General features: G+C 38.9%; 2 protein-coding genes across 3 annotated transcripts in view; one reads left to right on the top strand and one right to left on the bottom strand.

The window, feature by feature from the left end:
- Positions 1-2,003, bottom strand: part of SPATA17 (spermatogenesis associated 17) — a 129,559-nt gene extending 127,556 nt beyond the window's left edge. For both annotated transcript variants that reach the window (XM_072927582.1, XM_030269137.4), the window contains exon 1: positions 1,869-2,003. In XM_072927582.1, coding sequence (XP_072783683.1) covers positions 1,869-1,975 — 107 coding nt within the window. In that variant the 5' untranslated portion in view covers positions 1,976-2,003. The remainder of the gene's footprint in view (positions 1-1,868) is intronic.
- A 226-nt stretch (positions 2,004-2,229) lies between these two features.
- GPATCH2 (G-patch domain containing 2) overlaps positions 2,230-21,205 on the top strand; it is a 119,043-nt gene continuing 100,067 nt past the window's right edge. The window contains exons 1-3 of the mRNA XM_002191087.7: positions 2,230-2,419; positions 10,486-11,199; positions 16,348-16,409. Coding sequence (XP_002191123.4) covers positions 2,364-2,419; positions 10,486-11,199; positions 16,348-16,409 — 832 coding nt within the window. The 5' untranslated portion in view covers positions 2,230-2,363. The remainder of the gene's footprint in view (positions 2,420-10,485; positions 11,200-16,347; positions 16,410-21,205) is intronic.

The raw sequence follows: 21,205 nt of genomic DNA, 5'->3' as shown, positions 1-21,205 counted from the left end.
TAAAAGTAGGTTCTTGAATAAGTAGAGTGATAAAATTGCATAACACTTAAGAGAATGAATTAATGGATCTTGTATATTCTAATCCTTATGCTGAGGGTATTTCTCAAAATGCAGGCTTATGGTATTCTTGCACTGTGGCATCATTGGCATCTTTCCTAGAAAGATGCTTTCCCTAAAAAGGCAGTTTAGGAAACCTCATACCTCTCACATAAACAGAGTTCTGCATAAAGCACAACAGCAATGTTATTAAGATCAGAAAAACATTACAAAGACTTGTTGCTGCACTGGACTCTTTGAATCCTCTCATTTGCATTCTCAGCTGTAAATCTGAATTTTCTGAATCTGACGGATCATAGCCCATTCTTAAAAGGGAAACAATTGAAGAGCTCTGCCAAAAAAGAAATCCCCAAACAACAAGCATGCTGCCCTCCAATGGATTTCCAAGTCTGGCTCAGACTGCTCTTTCTAACCTGAAATATGTGAAATACAAGCACAGCCTCCTGCAACTGATGTTTGTTTAGTGAACTGCTGTGTGTACAGCCACAAGAGTATGAGTGAAAGTTCAGGCAAAGAACAGAAAAACACAACACTCTACATGCAGGCAGGACTTGATCTCTGTAACTTTTAGCAATGTTCAGGAGCTTTTTTATTCATGCTAATGGTGTTGTAATTAGATTCAAAAATAAATGATTCATTAATTAGTGAATAAAAAACCACAACTGTGCTAAACATGTGGGATGTTTCTTTATGTTTGAGCTTTTTCATTACACATATAGCAACAGTGCAGCTGAATAAAAGGATTTCTAGGACAAATCTCTGCAATATTTAAGTCTTACAACTTTTAATTTCCTAAGATCTGGTCTGGGAAAAGTTGGCCACTACCATTCTGGGAGTCAGAAACCTTGGCACAAAACACCCCAGGTGATGAGGACGAGGATAACAGATATGACCTGATCTCTTTCCATTAACTTTAAAAATAAGTAAATAAAATTTTAAAAAATATTTAAAAATGAGTCGTTTCTTTGCAAGAGGACAAACGTCGAGTCACAGGCACAGATGTGAGCCACAAGAGCAGGGACTCGGTCCTGGCGCGCCGCATCCCGAGGGATGCTCGGGGAAGAACTGCACCTCTAGGGCGGGACAGAGGCGGGACAGGGGAACGGAGGTCGGCTCCCGAGGCTGGAGAGGGCGGAACTTGCGAGGCTCAGCGAATTTCAGGAGTTTCCAGAGGGATTTTAAAGCGAAAGTGTTTCACAGAATCGTATAATCACGGAGTGCATCAGGCTGGAAGGGGCCACAGTGTGTCATCTGGTCCAACCTCCCTGCTCATACAGGGTCATCCCAGAGCACATGGCACAGGATTGTGTCCAGAATATTGAACTTGTGTCTAGGTTCTTGAATATTTCCAGTGAGGGAGACTCCACCCTCTCTCTGGTCAGCCTGTTCCAGTGCATGGTCACCTGCACAGTAAAGTTCTTACTCATACTAAGACTGAACTTGCAGTGCATCCAGTTTCTACCCATTGCCATTTGTCCTATTGGTTGGCACCACTGAGAAGAAGAGCCTGGTCCATCTGGTCACATTCTCCCTTCAGATACTTAGGCACACGGAGGAGGTTCTCTTTTTGAGGCTCAACAGACCGAGCTACCTCAGCCTTTCCTCGTAAGACGGATTCTCTAGTTCCTTAATGATCTTCATGGCCTCCCATGGACCTTCTCCAGGAGCTCCGTGTCTCCCTCGCGCTGAGGAGTCCGGACAGTTTTCAGGGGCGCTGCCTCCATCTCGTTGCCGGGGGAGAGCAGGGCCCGTCCGCCCCAGCCCAGCATAAGGCGGTGTATCCCTCCCCACCACCGGCACTGCCCAGGTACCTGTTCGTGAGGAAATACTCCTCCCGGAGTCCCTCCAGCCTCTCCTGAAGCCGGGCCAGGGCGGCCATGCTCGCTCCCTGCTCCCGCCCGCAGGACGCTGCCGCCATGGCAACGGGACCGTCCAGTGCGCTCGGGCGCGGGGGTGCCGCTGCTCCCGGCGGCCGCGCAGCCCGGCACGGGCAGTGCTCCGGGGGCAACGAGAGCTCCGCCGAGCTCTACCGAACACAAGGCGGGGGTGCTGGAGGGGACGCGGCGTCCCTGGGCAGCGCCGAGCGAAAAAACGGGAAGAGGCGAGGTGGTCGCGTCCGGCTTCCTCCGGTGCCGCGGCTGCTTCCGGGCTCGCATCATGGGGGACTGAGGAGCAGCGCCGGCCGCCCGCGCCCTCCCCGCCCGGCCCGAGCCCTCCCGCCCTCGCCCCCGCACGCCTCCCCTCGCCCAGTCTCTGCGAAGCGGCGCCAGCCTCCTCGGGGAGCGGCCGGGGGAGGCGCCGGGTTCATGTTCCGGGTCGCTGAGCCTACCCCGACCCGAGCTCAGGCGGCGAGGAAGAGCTGGTAAGCGCGGGGGGACACACGTGCCCGCCGCCCTGCCCGGCCGCGGGGCCGCTCTCTGCCGGGGGGTCCGGACACCGTCTCCGAGCCATGGGCCGGCGTGGGGGCGAGTGGTGGCCCCGGTCCGGCCGGGCCTCCCCTCCCCCTGCTGCCCCTTTCGCTGTGGGGAGGTGATGGAGCCCGCACCCGGCCCCGGGGGACGAGGCGCTGGAGGTCCGACAGTGCCACTGCCGTGTCTGGACGCGTTTATGAGCGAGCAGTGGGCTGGAGGAAGAAACTTCCACGCCTTGTTGAAAAAGGGACAGCGGGCGAAAGATGAATCAAAACTTTTGTCCCAAGCTGGGTTAGGTTTTCCTGTCTGTTTGTGTTTTTCCAGTAGTAGTAGGCTCTCTAGGGCCTAAAGCCCTCGCAGCGTGTGTAGCTGAGCATCTAACGCGGTGTGTGTTTCCTCCTCTAAAGCTTTTCTGCTGCAAGCCAAGAATCAACAAGTGCTGCTGTAGCCATCGAGCAGGGAAAGTATGAGTAGTTCTCCTGCAAAAGTGCATAGATTTACTGTTTTATGTAATTTCTTATGCGAGCAGTGACCTCAAAGGCCATAATTTTTTTATTGTAGCACTGTAAGGAAGGAAGGCTGAGTAACAGAATAGAAAAGGTCAGTTCTGTTAGTACCCCGTGCAGCTATAAAGACTGGTGGTGGAGAGACTTGATGGAAGCAAGACGTTCCAAGCAACCAGCTGGGAAGGCTTTCATTTTCTTCCTGAAATGTTGGCTATCTTTTGATATGTTTGGTCTCAACTGGTGTGTGTTGCTTCTTTCTTGTTTCAGTTATTAATGCAAGCAAGGAGGATTGTGATGGGGTTTTGTTTGTAGGGTTTTTTCCCAAAGATTGATAACATCTTTTAGAGACTATGTTACATATACAGATACCTGCTGGTTGATTTTCCCAGCTGAAACAGACTTTCATCTTTTTCTTTAGTCTTTTCTGGGGATGGGGAGCAAGAGGAAGGGAAAGGTTTAGTGCTTCATTTCTCCTCCACTTTTGCCGATACTACTATTTTTTTCCCTGTGAGTATTTTTTATTTACGTTTTTCTAAATGAGAAAACTTCCAAAGATTTTTTTTTTTTTGCCAGATGCTAATCATTTTGCTAGAACAAGTTTTCTGGTGTTGCTAGGGTTCCAAAATTGCCTATTGTAAATATAACAACTTCTGTTGTTGTAATTCAGAATGTTTCAGAGAACGAGGTATACTCCAGTGGCACAAGTATTTTTATTTGAGTGTTAATGCTGTATACAGTAGAAACATTGCCCAAGACATTCCAAACCTGTGTTCGGTCAAAGTCTTCACTATTTATTGACCTGTCATTTGTTTTCAAATTTTATTATTTTGTGTCTACATAAAGTAATTTAGTTGCAGAGGCTTATAGAGTAGCCCCTCAGCAGTATGAGGTGTAGGGATATTTTTCTGTGATTGTCATCAGACAGTAATAAATTTTCTTATGCAAGTACACACTGCTCAGAGGAATTCAGTACAGAGGAAAATATTGAAATGTTGTCCATTAAAAATCTGACCGCTCCTCAGAGCTGCTCTCTTATTCTTATACACAAGTTATTTCAGAAGCTGTCTGTTAAAGGAGGCCCGTTTGAGTGGGATGCAGGAAAATACTTTTTACAGTGTCTAATACTTGATGTAGAAAATTAAGAACTTGTGTTTTATAAAAACATTAAGATCCTAAAGAGATTAGTAGGTTCAGAACAGCCACAGAGTAAAATTTTTCACTTTGGGTGGTAAAGCTCCTCCAAAGAAGAATGTTTTTTAAATTGTGAGTTCATGTGGCAATTTAAGAATAGTTTGCCTTTTGGATACTTGCTGGGCACTCTGATTCTTTTGATAATGACTGTGGTGCTTTAGCATATTACCATGATTTGACAGGTCATGTGATTTGGCACCTTGGCAATTAATTAATGAAGTCATACTTCTGAAAAGGGCAAGCATATCAGTAAATGGCAGCAATGGGATTGCAAGAATTGCTCCCTCTCATGATAAATTGCTCCAAATCTCATTTATAGCTGACCAATTCATTTGTGTTAGAGCCTTGTTAAATGTAGTTCATGTCAGCATCTTACTGACTGTATGCTATTACTCTGTACTGAACACGTCTTCACTATTAAATATGGGTAGACTGATAGTATTTATTGTTGTGCCTTCTTAGATAAGAAGCAGTTTTAGAAGTCAGATGTACTTACTGCATGTTAGCTTGGTTCTAATTTTTAGGGGGATCATCAGTATAATCGGTGATAAAATTATATAATTCCTGAACTACTTTGTATTGTATAGGGCAGAATTACAGAAGTGGTCAGGCTGGAAGGGGCCACAGTGGGTCATCTGGTCCAACCTCCCTGCTCAAGCAGGGTCATGGCAGAGCATGGGGAACAGGATGGCATCCAGATGTTCTTCAGTATCCTCAGTCAGGGAGACTCCACACTCTCTGGTCAACTTGTTCTGGTGCTTGGTCACCTGCACAATAAGGAGGTTCTTCCTCATGTCAGGAAAATCCACAAATGCCACAGGCTTATGTCCAAAAAAAAAAGACAGGGGAGTCCTGCAACTTCATTCAATAAAAGGAGAGTGTCCATCGGGGGACACACCCGTGGCCTTTTCTCTCGAGGTTTTGGAGGACACAACCTGCTTTTATCCTCAACTCCCAGCTGCACCTTGCCTCCTTCCTTTCCCCATTGGCTGAGGTACTAGGAAGGTACAGCCTTCCCTAAATGCCTACCACATATTCCCTGCTTGAACCTACTGTTTTACCCCAAAGTTCAGAAACTCAGTCTTGTCCAGATCCCCACTTGTTTGTTTCAGGAGCTGAGCTGCCTGGGCTCTGCAACAAACCTGCTGCCCAAGAGTTAGTTGAGACATTAAACCCCATTTCAAAGATGTTAACACCCACACCTTCACCTATGAAATTGTTTGTAAAGACGTCAGCTTTCCTCTCAGTCCCTCCTCTTATTTCTCAATTTGTCTTTACAAACCCTAGTTATTATTAACTTAACCATTTCTAACAACCAGAAACATTTGAAATGCACCCTCCCAACTTTTCACGTCTTGTTTCTGCGCCAGGTGTGGCAAGTAAATACAGGTAGCTCTTATGCCCTGCAGTGTTGGTTGATATGGGATGGAAAGGATGTCTTGTGATGTAGCTTTGCATACCTGGTGGTCCAGCAGATAGTGCCAAAGGACATAACTAGGTGTGGATGTGGAACTTGATGCTTTGTCCACCTCTTAGTGCTGACTTTTTAATGACAGGAAGTTTAAACAGTCTAGGCACAGCTTCAATTTCTGCTCATAGAATCATTAAGTGTGGAAATACCTCTAAGGCAGAGTCTGTTACCCCAATACTGCCACGTTCACCACTAAACCATGTGCCCAGGTGCCACATCCACACTTTTTTTGAACACTTTCACCAGTACTTCCACCATTTCTCTGGGCGATTTGTTTCAATACTTGACCATTCTTTCCTAATTTTTTTCCTCCTAATGAAGAAATTTTTCCTAATATAAAATTTTTCTAAATCTCTTCATGTGCAGCTTGAGGTCATTTCATCATCTTGTTACCTGGGAAGAAGGAAAACATAAGCTTCTATGTAACAGAGGTTTATGAGTGATTTCTTAATCTACCATAGTCTCTTGCCAGCTTTTTAATAATTTTTACTTAATTGTGGCGCTTTGTTTTGCTTCCTCCTTTGTGTATCCCAAGAACCATGATAGTTCTCTTTTTTGAATCTGTAAATTCTTCAAGAAAGGTAGTGAGATTTATCATGTGCTGCTCTCTCCCAAATACTTCCACCTCTTCAATCCAAATTTCAGTCACACTCATTAATAAAGCAGAGCTCTCAAAATAAGTGCTTTTAAGACTTTGTGAAATTAACTTCTGAGGTGGAGAAATGGGATTCAAATTAGTACCTATCTGAAGATAAAGGTACTCCGTGGGTACAGCTGAGACATCAGAGAATCCATATGGGAAAAAATTATTGGAAGTCAGGTTTTGTAATCCTGTTGTGGAAGGAACTATTTGATTTTTCTTGTGCTTTTTGCTGGTCCTTAAGGTAGTTTGTGAAGGAAGTAAAACTCATAGTTCTTTTGGGAATTGATGAAGCACATATGCAGCATGAATTTAGCTGCAAGAAGCCCCATTCCTGTTTAACAGGAAAAGGTATAGAACTAGAAAGCAAATGTAAATGCAGCTGTTGGTTTGGCAAGATATAATGCCTCTTAAGAGTTGTGCAACTAGATTAACTTTTCCATCAGTGTGTGTTTGTTAAATATTTTGTGAGCAGTCAGAGCTCTACATTGTTATGTGCTTTAGGTGTGAGGTGGACACAGATGATACTTAATATTTACTGAAAAAGCGAGTGCCCATTATTTCCATTAGGGTTTTCAATTTTAATATTAATATTGAACAGAAGCTGTGTGATCTGTTTTGGAGGAGGTGAAAGCAGTTATGCTGTTTCCTGCAAACAGGACGTATATGGTGTGTTCTGGTAAGGGTTATAGAGGAAATGGGTCAGTCTTTGGTGAACTACATTAAAATTGCTTCAGATAAATGTAAAGGTCAGTGTAGACAAACTAGATTTTCTTGTAGTAAAGCAGGATCCTCTCCTAGTGAGGACATTACAGTTTATTGCTAGCTGTGGGCTGTTGCTGTAACAGCATTTTTATAGCCTTATGTGAGTCGTGCTAAACTGTGGCTCATCTTAATATTTTATGTACCTCAATATGTTGTTCTACATTCATTGCTACAACCTTTGAAATTTCTTATCTTACTGAACGCTGCTGATACTCACTAGTAATGTCCTCAATACTTCTTGTAGTTATTTTTCAACTTGTTTCAAATGCAAATATTTTTGTTACAGTACCACCTGCAGCAATGATTAAAATCGCTTCATAGGCTTGACAGCTGGTTGTGAACAATAGAGAAAGTTTCAAAACTGAGTTTGTCTGATAATTAATGCTATAATAGAAATGTGCTCTTGAATTTTTGGGGATAGAACAGTTAATCTGAAATCTATCTGGCTGCTACCACCTTTGGGTTTGTTTGTTTTTTTTTTCCTTCAATTATACCAGGAGAAATGAGAGCACCAATAAAATTAAGCAAAAGAGATTTTTTGGGTTTTCAGGAGAAGGAGTTTTAATATGGACCACTGGCATGTTGAAAGTACAAAGTGAATAGAAAGCTGAAGTAGTTTGTGTTTGCATTCTCAATCTATTGCAAAAGAGCTTGCACATTCCCAAATTGATCAAGTAATTTTTATAACCATCCTAAGGAAGCATGTTGAAATAATTAAAATATTAATTTGTCTGATTGGCATAGGAAGTGATGCAGTTATGATAGTGTTGTATTATACGTTAGACCATGGCTACAGTTTTTAGGGCAAATGAGATCACTGCCCTGTACAAATCTTAATTCAGGAGTTTCAATGAAGAGACTTGATATTCAGTAAAAAAGATTAATTGCAGAAGTGCATGATATTCAAAGTCATAGTCTGATGGAAGTTAAGTCCCTTTACTGCTCAGTCATTCAAGAATCTTGTTATCCCTTAACTTCAAAACACTTGAGGATGTTCACTTTTCTTGAGTGTCATCTTTTGATCTGGCACCATCTCTACTGCAGTATTTTGGGAGGAATTCAGGGCAAGTTTCATTCAGATATAAAACTCAGAACTGGATATATTGTGTTTGATCTTGAAGTATTTTGGAACGAAGGTAATTTTACCACCGTACTCATGCCATTATATGGGTAAATTGGTATGTCCACTCTAGGAGCTACATTGATTTTAGTGACATAGTTATCCATACAGATTAGGGATACTGAATTGAAGGAATTAATAATAAATTATGGTGCAAGGCATTAGTGTCCCTGTCTTCTCTTTCCCTTTTGCTTTGTGCTGTAGGATCACTAAGAGAATGGGCTGCATGAGATTTATATAAGCTAGTTCATATTCTGGCAGGTTAGCAGAAATCTGTTCAGTTGGAGAGCTAAATCTGGGTTTAAGCCTACAAGTTCATGTTTTGGTGCACCTCTACTTCTCTCAGTTTGCCATAGATGCAAAAGTGTGTGGCCAGAAGGGCTGGATAGGTGTTTGAGGAAATTGGTGTCTCAAATTAACCCAAATGTGCTGCAGTTTGTCTGTTATTATGGCTTCTGTAAAATGAGTGCAGAAAAGCCCCTTACATCTTTAGGGCATCTCATTTCTGATATGTGCACCTCTGGGGATGCCTGTCCTCATGGGGGCTTAACAGGAAGCCTGAACGGGTGAGTGCCCTCTCACTGCAGCTACAGCCATGGAGAAACATTAGCTAATGCATTTGTTTAAGCATCTTGGGAACCAAGTGGATTAAGGAGGTGTCACACTTTTCCAGAGCTGTCTCACTATTTAAAAGACAATATAATTCTGCAGTACTAAGAGCTAAAGAAAACATTAAGAGGGAGTAATATGACTAGGGGCTACATCAGGACAGGAAAAGAGGTATGGGAAATAATACAGGTGGCACAGCAGTTTCAAGAATTCAAAGTAAACTTGTATTCTACCACTTCCTGTGCTTTTATTGTTCCTGCAATTGAAATGTTTAAAGTAGGTATTTCTGAAAATGGTTTAAAAGGAGAATATATAACTGCTTTAGGTAAGATATTTCATGAGCGTTTGGATTTCTTCTTAAACATGTTCTTCATTTCCTCCATAATATTTAAGGCTGCCCATTTAGCCATCACCATTAGATTAGTACCTTTGATTTTGCAGTATGTGCTAAGTGGCAGAGGGAAGCTGTCTGTGGTCTGTCTAGGTTTTCTCCACATCTACAGCGCCACTGAGTGTGTGTAGAAAACTTAATATAGTTTCCTCTAGCCATTTATATTGTAAAACAAAAGTGAAGAGTCTTGCTTTTAAATGTCCTCTACATAATTTACTGAATGTACAATGCCTTCCATTGTATCAGTTTGTGCAATGTAATAGCAAGCATGACAATTATTCTTTGCTTTACCTCAAGGAAAGGGGTCTTTTGATGTTTTGATATGAGAGTCTGATTGCTGTGTATATGGAGAAGGTTCACAGCCTTCAGAGAAGGATTAGAGTTCAGCAGCAATCATTTAATGTTTTTGTAATTACATTCATGTAATGCATGGGTGAACTTACTAAAGCATACTGAGTTAAAGACATGCTAAATGCTAGTGAAATTTGAAGAGGAAGAAGCAAAACATTTAAAAGGGTAAGGCCTTAATTTGACACTGTGTTTAGAAATTTTTTCCTTATGTAAGCATGGGATTCTGTGGATGCAAGTACCTACATGTGGTAGGAAATTTTGCATTTAATACTCTAGAATTATCTCTAGTTGGGTATTCTCTCAACTTAATATAACTTCACTGAATTGCTATTTTTTAAAAATTGATCAGATATCAGCCATTTGGAAGGACAGAATTATTTGCTAGTGGGAAAAAGGTCATATTATCCAAGAATTGCTGTCTTAACTTCATTTTGGCATTTAGGCAAAATTAAGAGATAAATATTATTTTAAATAGTTTATCATAATGAAAGTTGTAAGCAAGAACTCATTAATGTACATCAAGGAGAATATTATTATTATGCATTCCATTTCCCATTCTTAAATTTAAAATGTACTCCTTACCTGTAGTTAGAGTGAATCTCTGTTGATGCTCTTGCCATGTGGAATTCCTGACAGTCATATAAGTGTGACGAGATTAATTAAAACCAAACAACAAGAGCGAGGCCAGAAACAAATGGGGGAACCCCCTGGCTGCCTTTTCTTTCCAAGACAGAAATTTGGGAAGATACCTTTTAAAAGGAGCTTATGCTGATGTGCTGCAAATTCTGTAGGACTGGATGGCAAGGTTTTGTCTCTTGGCAGGAAGCGTCAATGGCCATCCTATAAAAATTATTCTACTTTCCCTGAAGTGACTAAAACAATATTGCCAAATGAAATTGTTGTAGTTTATGCTTAGCACTTTTAATTAATTTGTTATTTTCTTGTGTGTTTTTTTCCCGTTTGAAATCTGTAGGCATTTCAGTAGGACTATGGAGGAGCTGGTTCATGATCTGGTCTCTGCACTGGAAGAAAGTTCAGAGCAGGCCAGAGGAGGTTTTGCTGATACTGGAGATCATTCTCGAAGCGTGTCTTGTCTTCTAAAGAGACAGGCAAGGAAAAGGAGGGGACGGAAAAGACGTTCATTTACCACCCATCACCCCTGGGAGACTGGTCACTGCCTAAGTGAAGGCTCCGATTCCAGTTTAGAGGAATCAAACAAAGACTACAGGGAGAGTCATGCTACCAAGAAAGACCACAGTGATTCTGATGACCAGCTGTTGGTTGCTAAACGTAGGCCTTCCTCAAACTTAAATAACATTAGAGGCAAAAGACCTCTGTGGCACGAACCAGATCTGGCTGTGGACAGTTTGGGAAACAGAACTTTGCGCCGGAGGAGAAAGGTAAAACGCATGGCAATAGATCTGCCATCAGAAGTCTCTAATGCACTGACAATAACTCAGCAGCAGGATAACAGCAGAGATCAAGAAATGGACAATAACAATAAATCATACCAGCACCAAGAGTTTTCCAAGAGCAAAGTGAAAAAAAGAAAAGTATCTGCAGCTCGACAAGGTCCAGAAATCTTGGACGAAGGAGTAGTTATAGAAAATGAAGAAGTGAATCAAGCAAATAAGGACAAAATGGAATATGAGGAGCAAAAAGGCTCAGATGAGAACATGAGTGACAGGTTATTCTTTCTTTTTCTTTTTAGACAAACTTTGGATAATATTTATTTGCATTTATTACTATTGCTTGTATTGAGACTCTTTAGATTTTTTTTTGTTGATTCCAGAGTTTAAATTCTAGCATCAATATATCTGTTTTAACAAATTACTCTTAGGTTTTTTATATCTACTATTTTTTACGTACTAGTTGTTCAGGTTAAGGAATTCAGCATAAAATGGAGAGTGATTTAGCGGAGGAATAACGAAGAAAACAGTTTTGTGAAATAATATATTCTAATTGTTTCCAGATTAAGAATTACAAAGCACACATACAAATAGCAGAGGTTTTTCTGGATATTTCAACTGGTAACAGTTGTCAGATAAGAATTTTGTGTTTTTCCAATTTCTAGACATTGTTATCTCTATTTGTCAGAAGGGTTGTCAGTGTTTAGAGTCACCATTTAGGCAGTATGTTCTGGTGTGTCATGGGCATAAAAAGTCTGCAGGTTGCCAAGGATATACATCATTTACGAAATGCAAAAACCAATTTACAGTTCAGAAACACCTGAGCTTACCATTAGAAAAATGGAGGAATGATGACCCTTTGGCAGTACACCTCATCCATCCATTCCAGACAGCAGTCATACTACAGTGGTAATTGTTTCCAAAGTACTATTTTGACAACACAGTAAGGTATAAGTCATTTTTCCACTGTACACAGGGAATGCTAACTGTAGGGCCTGGTAAGCCTGGTTTTGTTTATTCCACATGCCAGGTTCTGAATGCAGGAGTGTCCGCAAGACACATCTTGAAAGATATAATTGTAATCAGTTCCTTGATGGCACTGGTGTCCCTGTTTTTTTTGTAGGTATTTTATCTATAAACTGTTAAGCCTTTTCCTTACTGGACAGGTAGAATCGAGATGCAGAGAGTGGTTTTGACCAGAGCAGTCAGATTAGTTACTGTAATAGCAGCAGCGTTGGTAAGTGACTAACTCCAGTTATGGTCAGAAAAGTCCTAAGTCTTTTTGTTGTGTACTAGCCCTTTCCCTCACCTGTGAACAAGAAGCAGCTGGAAGAGCTGAATAAATCCCAAGCCTTCAACATTTTTCCTTCTGTGTTAATTACTAGAGCAGAACTCATCCTTCAGGGCAGCCAGTGTAGACATCTCCCTTTGACTTGCAAGTTAGGAGTCTGTGCTGTCAGGAAGCCTTTAGAAAACTTGTCTTTTTTTTTGACTATACTAGGAGTCTGGTCTTCCAAGTCTGGGACAGATGTTTAAAAATTTCCCTCACACTAGGAGCCATTGTATAGTTTTTCATATCTCCATAGTCTTCTTGCATTTTTTATTTATGAAATACTTTCTGTTATGCTACAAGGGTAACAGTTCTTCAACTCAAAAGTTCTATAGCTAATTTTTGGGTGGAGAGAAGAGTGATCAGTAAGGATATCTCTTGTAGAGTCCCAGAACCGAGCTAATCAGGTCAGTCTGAATCTTCTTTCTTAAAAGAAACGTTATTGTTTTAAAATTTGATCTTCCTCTTCAAAGTGCTTGATGTTTTGTTACCCCAAATGCTGCTTTTGCTCAAGTCATACTCCAAATGCTTGTAAATAGTCTTTAAAACCATTCTCATCTTCATAGGGTTTTCTGCTCATGCACACATTTGAGTGATGGTCTGTCATTCTGCTGAATTTCTTTCAATGGTCAGCTGTACCAGAAAGTTTTGAAATCACTGAATTACAAAACTTGAATTTCATAGTGTGGTTAGAAATCTGCTGTATCTAAGCTCTCAGGTGATACGGTATTGGAATATTTTGTGTGTTAGTGCCTTTATTAGAGATCGTTTAGCTAGAAGAATTTGAAATAACCAGCAAACAGGAGAGTAAGTTCTGAAAGTGAAAGCTTAGATTTTAAAAGGGAAGATGGAATTGTACAAGATACAAAGTGCAAAGAAAGCATCTTGGATAACACTTGCTAGAAGAGGAAGAATTAAAAGTTTACAAAGCTGCTTTTGTATGCAGTAATGTGTGCAGTAGTATTCAGTGCAATAGTTCAGCAATTCTTAAAAAAAGGACTAATTTTTTAGAAGTTTGGTTTTTTTTAAAACAAAACAAAGCTGATAATTTTTAAGGGAGTTCAATTGCTCGGTTCTAAAACCAGTCAGAAGTTTTCAGTGTATACATGACATTATTTGAAAATAATGTGTTTTGGAAATGCACATTAAAAATGTTAAGTGACACATCTTTGGCAGTCTTTTATCTCTGTATGTGAGTGTTCAAACACCAACCAGCAATAACCAGATTTTAAGTGCATGATTCAGAAATTGGAGGAGGAGTCTTCAAACTCTTGAAATGTCAGGACCTAAATGATCCCAAAGGTGAATTTCTGGGATGATTGTTTTAAGCACTGGAAATGAGATTTTTGAGATCAGAGCTTATCCATCATTATCCTCAGGCTTTCGGTCAGTTTCAGCCAAATCCAGTAGTGTGTGATGTTCTGGGCGCTATTTAATTCCCACAAGCTTTCCCACTTGTTTGTGTTTGAAGTGACTAAAGAGAGGTGAAGTCTTAATTGACTGTTTTGGAAGAGAAGCAGAAGCTGGGAGGCACCACCCACTGTGGCCAGGGGGAAAACAGGAGCTGGGCAGTCCTGGGGACAGCACAAAGCTCCCATGTCTCATATAAAGCCAAGGCACCAGACAGCTCGTTAGTCATAGGAACTGCACATGACAAGTATTTCTTCTTTGATTCCAGAAGTGTTGAAATAAGGATGCAAAAGCTTTTTGGATAGCTTAGCTGTTCCTTCCAAATTCTTGCTTGCACACACTATTTTAGAGGACTAAAAGGAGTCTGCAGGTTTTTCCTTTTTCATGGAAGTCTTACTGGGAATGGAATTTTCATTGCAAAGCAAAGGAATTAGCAGGATACACTGCAAAATTATATTAAAACTAGAAATATGTTCCATTATAGCAGCTTTCATATACTTAGCTATTAATGTATTAATTCCAGAGGTTTTGAATTTATTCAGTGAAATGACTGCTATGTAGCAATTATCTCAACTGTAATCACTGCCCAATGTGACAGTGGCCTGACGAGAGTGAATGCTTTGGCTGCCACGGGTATACCAGTATTATTTTGAATTCTTAAATTTTTTTACAAATTTTTCAAAAATTTCAAGTGGTTATGTTTTCATGTCCTCACTAGTCTTTCAGTGACAATTATTTCACAATTGAAATATCTTATTTAAAAAAGGGAATCTTACCTTTTTTTTTTTTTTTTTTGTTCTCAAAATTGGAGATTTTGGTTGGGAAAGTGGTTGAAATATCGGGGTTGAAAGGATTTCTTGACTTTATTTTAAAACATGCAATTAAACAATAAAAGCACAAGCAGAATCTATGAAGAAGGGATGTTGTTTCCTTTGAAATGGATGATGTAGAATTGTGCACAATGAAATCTACTGACAGTAAAGCCATCTGTGTTGGAATGAAAGTGAGGATGGGACGCTTGCTAAAAGGGAATTACTAGGACTTGCAATATTAGAAAGTTCAAGTCTTGGTGCCCCTCACAAAAGATGGGTCCATTCTCATTGCATGTACATCACCTTACTTCTGCTTAGGATAGTTGTGCAAGTGATTAAGTCTGTTCTGATTCTATTATGTATATTATAGATAAGATATAGAGTAAATGTTGCTTATGCATCAAGAATTTGGATAAGCCTAAGATACAGCAAAGATTGAGGCAATTTAATCTTCAAACACAGAGCTATGTGTATATATATATGTATATATATGTATGTATGTATGTATATATATAATTTTAAAATACCATATTGTGTTTCAAATCCTGTTGGAATGTCTCCCAAAGGAAGATACTGAATAACATGTATATGCTTATAATTAAATATGAATTAGATTAATTTTATATAGTTCATATATTCATATGAGTAATTAATATATTCATATATTTTAAAAACCCAAGACTTGCTTTTGTGAGAAATTGGAATTTAAAAGGAAATAATTTCCTCAAGTGTAGTTATGTGATAGAAAAAAATAATTGGAAACAGTTGAATTCAAGTATAGGACAGCATGCAAATTGTAATATGAATGAGTATGCAAAGGTAAACAGACATAAAGTTCTTGTGAGTGGCTTGTATGGGCACATCAAGAGTAGCATGGTATTTAGAAAATGTACTTGAATTTGTGTGCTGAAGTGTTTGGGTTTTTTTTTGCAAATTGTCCTGTATCTCAAAGTAAGTAAAATGTGATAAAAATTTTTGTGAGAATATTACCTCCTTAACATAGATACTCGCTTGATAAAAAGTGAAATAAAGGGTTTACAGAGAGGGCCTTTCATGTAAAACTCAATGAAGTGCTATCTGTGTTATTAAAAGACCAGTCTGATTTACTATTTAGAGACAAGTGGATTATTGTGTGTAACAATGTGCATACAGCAAAGAACTAAATACCTACTTTTGTCTTTGAATTTAGAGTTGTGTGTGCATGTTGTATGCACACATTCTAAGGCCATGCTGGAAGTCATAAAGTAAACTGTACCTTGTATTTTTTTTGTTGTTGTTGATGTTATGATCATGAATCATACTTATTTTCTTCAGGGTGACCTTTATTTTGATTTAATTTGCTACCTTTGTTATAAACTTTTTCTGTTCTCCCTGAGTAGTATGTCATGAAACCTTAAGGAGTATCTTTTCCAGAATATTTGCAAATTATGTTCAGAAAGGTAATTCGATTTTCAGACTCTTATATTTCATGTGCTATAGGAAGGCTTAGGCTGCTTTTGATTGAGACTTTTCCTATTTTATTGAGCAGTGGTGTTCCAGGATCAAGCTGAATTGCACAGTATAAGAAGGGAGCAGTGAGCATTTGATGGAAGCAGATAATAAAATGCATCAATTGTGTCAGCACCTCGTTGCAGTCACATCTGGCTTACTGTCAGGGTACCATTAGATTCCTATGGTTTTATGTGCCAAAAATAATACGCTTTGTAGTTAATGGAACTGGGATATTTGCAGTTTGATTAAAAAAAATCATTCTATTTTCTCTCCGACCTCTGTTGGGCTTAAGTTCAATCTGAGCACAACCTTGTCTCCTTAAAATTTTACGACTGAAAGATCAATTGTTCTTTTGATCTGTTTCTCTCTTTCTCTTATTACAGTGAATCCAGCAGTCTGAGCAGCAGTGATGCTGGTTTGTTTACCAATGATGAGGGAAGACAAGGTATTGAAACAATCTTTCCCTTCTCCACCCCTCAAACCACATCAGTTGAAATTCTGTAAGCGTTACAAGTTATTTCGTAGGTTAATTATTGTATTTCAGTTTCTATTATTGTTTTACTGACGGGAAGTATAGCTTGTTTTCTGTTTTGGCTTTTTTTTTTTTGTTATCATGTATTGGATACATGACTTAGTCAAAAGCTATGTTGAGAAACAGCCTCTGTAAAATGATAGTTACTTAAAACTTTAGCATCTTCTAAAAATCATCTATATTAATTGCTTAGTTCCTCCAATTTTCAGACAGTACTGATTGTAGTACTGCTTCTCATGCTATTCTTGAGATGGCTTTTTTCTTTCTTTTTCTCCCAAACTGATAGGGTTTTTTTGTAGTTCTTTTTCATTCACTAGTTGGTGTAAAAAGTAGTTTCAAACAAACTACTTTTTCTGCAGTCTAAGACTGAGATTCAAGTTGTTTAACATCTCCTTCTGAAAAAAAGTTCTTTAATCTGAAATGCAGTGAAGATTGAAACTTTTCTTTTAGTACGCATAATGTTCTCTCGTGCTTTTCTGTGATAAAACTATTGAGAATGAAAGTAAAAGGTTGGTATTTTTATCAGCTTTAGTCTTTATTGCAACACATTTACCTATATTATGCTATGATGGAGTAGGAACTTGCTATCTTTGACAGGATACAAAAATGAGACAAAAAATAGTCTCTCAAGTATTTAAGACTTGCTTTTCTGTTGGAAATTTTAAGTAGTGGTAACAGAGGGTATTTTTTACACAGTTTGCCAAAGACTACTTGAGTGTGTGCAAGAAATCAAATCCTGACCCATTTCACAAAACTAGGTTAAAGGAATGTTTGGGGTTTTTTCCCCTTCTTTTTAATTTCTAATTCCATCTGGTTTCCTGGGGGTTGAGGTTATCTTGAGCAGGGAGAGGATTTTTCCTACCTAAAACAGAAGTGTTACCTTCCTTATTCAATGGTAACTTGTGCTACACAAACTGTACCTCCCAGCCTGAGTATCTGTTTTCAGTTGTGCTAACTCATGGTTTGTTAAGAGTTTAGATTCTCTTTGAAAATATAGATTGGTTTAGATTGATTTATGTTCAGTGCTACAATGCTTTAAGTCTTTAAGTATGAGTCAAACAGATTTGCTTTTACTTCCCTATTTGAATTTCTCTTCTGACTTAGAATTTTTAAAGCATTTGTTCTCTACATTTATATGTAAGATGACCTATCACACTTCCTAATTGCATATGTTTTTCCAGTACCCTTCTGATATGTTTCTGGCTATTTTTACCCTTAAATTCTGAACTGTATTATTTAAATTTTTGAATAATATGACTGGAAACATATTGCTTTCTGGTTTTCTTACATATCTAGTGAGAGGAGAAAACAGGAAGGAGGGATCAGCGACCAACTGTGTGTTTTCAGTGGTGTGGCATTACCTGTTTTAGTGTTGGTTCTTTGAAGTTGTAGTTCTTAGTTTTGTCTAATATTTGAATTTTGTTTCAGTTTTCAATTTTCAAGCAGAAAGCATTAGACCTGAAAATGTATTCTGAAACACAAATTAAAAAAAAAAAAAACATAATTAAACCTGAAAAGGATATTGTCATGACAAAACATTATTTTTTCCATCTCTGCTTTGGAGTAATAATTTTTTGTGTATGATCAGAAGACTGTTAGCTTTACACTGGAACTCAGATGCTTTTAAATCTGCATGATAGTTTTGGTTTTGTGAGACTTTTCTCTCTAGGAAAGTACTATCAGAGATTCTTCCTCAAAACCAAAATTGTTGACTTCCTAATAATACTTATTCCCCCCAGTAGTAAATACTAGTAATTTGTACTATCCTTAAGTAAGGTGAGGTTATTTTATCTTTGTGAGTTGATTTGTAGCTGAACTGAGACACATACAAAATTGACAAGAATGAAGGAAGGAGAAGGTCAATCTGACAGAAGCAAAGGAAAAGCCTAGGTGTGATAAACAAAACTTTTCCTTTGATGAAAATGTATTAAGGGAAGGAATTGCTGGTTTTATTTTGTAGTTTTAAAGCTAGAGTCTTAATTCCTGTTTTACCAGTGTCCCTCCTCCAGGATATCTATCTCTATCTGTCGGAATCTGTGGTATTGGTGATTCCAAGATTGTAGAAAGTCTCTGTCTTTCTGCCCTGCTGCCAAAGAAGAAGCCATAATGCGTCTGTGCTGGTTTCAAGGTTGTTTATTCTGTTTATCTCTAACATGTTCTGCTGCCCTGCCGCAGCTCTGTCCTGCAGGGCAGCGTGTGGGGCTCTGCCCCTCAGTGGGATGTTACAAACATTAAATACCAGAAACTACCTGTGCTGGATTTACAATAACGTGCCAATATCTGTCACCTACGTTGAACAGTGTGTCCCCAGCCTAAACCAACAGAAAAATGCCAACACTACAGTGAAACATGGAGGGCATGAAGAAGGAGAAAAAGGACAAGACACACCCAATTTCCTCCATCTTGTCCCCTTTGAACCCCTAATCTAGAATCCTAAAATTTTACTTTTGCACCCATGTCACACTTAATTATTACTTATATCAAACACTCAGAGCTGGTAATTCATCCTGTAAGATTGAAAACTCATTTCCATGGACAGAGATCACAGACAGTGTCTCTGGGGGCTCTGTACAGGGGGGTTCCTGACCCCCTGCCAGGGTCCCAGACCTTCCAGGGCAGCCAGAGGGAAGCTCTGGATTCCCACATGTATCTATGTCTGTATCTATATCTGTGTCTATAGCATCTATATCTATATCATCTATATCTAATCTTTAACATCTATATATATCTATATCTATGTTCAGAGCATCAGCTTCTTGACCTCATTTGTAGTTCAAATTTTCTGCACTTCTGACTTCAGGTTTCTGCTAAGTCAAGTGGAGAACCAGAGATTGATTAATGTTGCCTGGTGAAATACTTGGTTTAAATGATGTGCCTGCCATCACTTAGAAGTATGGGCAGCAAAGGACAAGAGGTTCCTTTTCTTCTGGACAATATTTGTTTGTTTTGTTTCTGAGATTAAGAACCACATCTCGTTTATTGCAGACAAAGAGTATTTATAAAACTTTAATTAATTCCCAAATTCATCCTTTGGGACACACATTCTAGACAGGAAAGTGACTAAAGCAGCAATTTCTTGGAGCATTTTACCATTTAAATAAATAGTTGAGTATTTAGCTATGAACTTTGGAGTGCTTGATCTTGTGACCTGTAATATTTTCCAAACTTTTTCAGAAAGGATATGGAAATAAATTTTGTTACAGTACCTAATCTTCTGTTGACAGAATCTCAGAAGAATTTCAATTTTTATAATTTGATTAAAGAAATAGAAACATGTAGCTTTAATTTGGATTATATTAGATACATTTTGATTCTCATCAGTTGCTATAATAAGAGAAAATTGTTGAGACTTGAAAATCTTTTGTTCAATTTCTAATATGTGCTTGTGCCATCTAACATTTTTTAAAACTTCTGTACTCTTTTCCTTTCTCTGTTCCAGTCTTCTGGATTTGTTTGATTCCCATGAAGTTCCCATCTGAACCCAGCCTTGTTTGCCCTCTTTTTCCAAGTTATCCAAGTGTTTACCTTAGGTCATGTGAGAGGGCACAAGCAGCTCCCTTGCTGTGCTCTGTCCCACTGTGGTAATTCCTTCTGGCAGAAGTAATTGATGCTCAGTTTTAGCAGGCCCAATGTGGCATTTTTTTTTATTCTGTGAAACATTGCGAACCCTGAAGAGTTAGTCAGCAAAAGCTTAAAGATAATGGAAAATGTTTAGTGATGGTAATATGAGGGAAGAAGGTAGCTGCTGAACTATTAACAGACCTCAAGTGACCTTTTATGGGTTGTATTTTCTTCAGAGGTTTTCAAATTGGACATTTTAGGGATAAGGTTTAATAGGAAAAAAACCAAAATATTGTGATTCTATTAAGCTTTTAATTATGGAGGTAGAAGAGTCTGTCAACAAAGTAATTGAGATACCTGAACATCAGCTGAAGTTTATGTATGAGAAATCTTCATGACTTCCCTTTTTCTTCCTCTTTTTTCCTTTTGTTCCAGGTTGTATTTTCTTGGCTGTTTTGCAATTATTAAAAACTTTAATGATAAGCAGTGTTATGCCTGGTGTAGGAAAATTTTACAAGAATTTTGAACAAAATGTCTAGTTTTACATTGCAGCCTAAAATAACAACTCGATGATAGGCCTAACTAGTAGGATCTCCTGCAGTTTCAAGGCACTTCACCGGTCAAAGGCACTTCACAAGTTAAGCTTTCAACACAATATTAACAGAAGTATTGTTATTCAGACACTAGTAGATGATACCTTGTTTTTGCGGGAATAGTTAAATTACAGGGATATTCTTTAATGAGCTTTATAGCTTGGGTATAGCAAAGAAAACATGCTATGTGTTCCTGGTTCATCTATACTCGTACACTTGGGGAAATTCAAAGTTGACTTAAGACTTCTTAAATCATGGCATGCAGCACTTGAAATGTCATTTAAGATCTAAGCAAGTAGGAAGGAATATTATGTTAATAAAGTGTTAAACAGTTGAAATCGGAGAAGGTCAGAGAATGTCAGAGTTCCGCTGTGGATGTGGCTAAGTGTTTAAAGATAGCTGTTCATTATTTTACCATTAAACATATATTCATTACTGTGTCCTTTATGAAGATGACCCAGTACTGATTCAGTAAAAGAATTCTAGTGAGGAACTAATCTGGACCTTGTACAGCATGTTAGTAGCTGCAGGTGGCAGGATGTGTTTCTCCATATA

The sequence above is a fragment of the Taeniopygia guttata genome, chromosome 3 (genome assembly GCF_048771995.1).
Source record: "Taeniopygia guttata chromosome 3, bTaeGut7.mat, whole genome shotgun sequence".
Taxonomy (NCBI): Eukaryota; Metazoa; Chordata; class Aves; order Passeriformes; family Estrildidae; genus Taeniopygia; species Taeniopygia guttata.
This window is presented reverse-complemented; position numbering and strand designations above follow the sequence as displayed.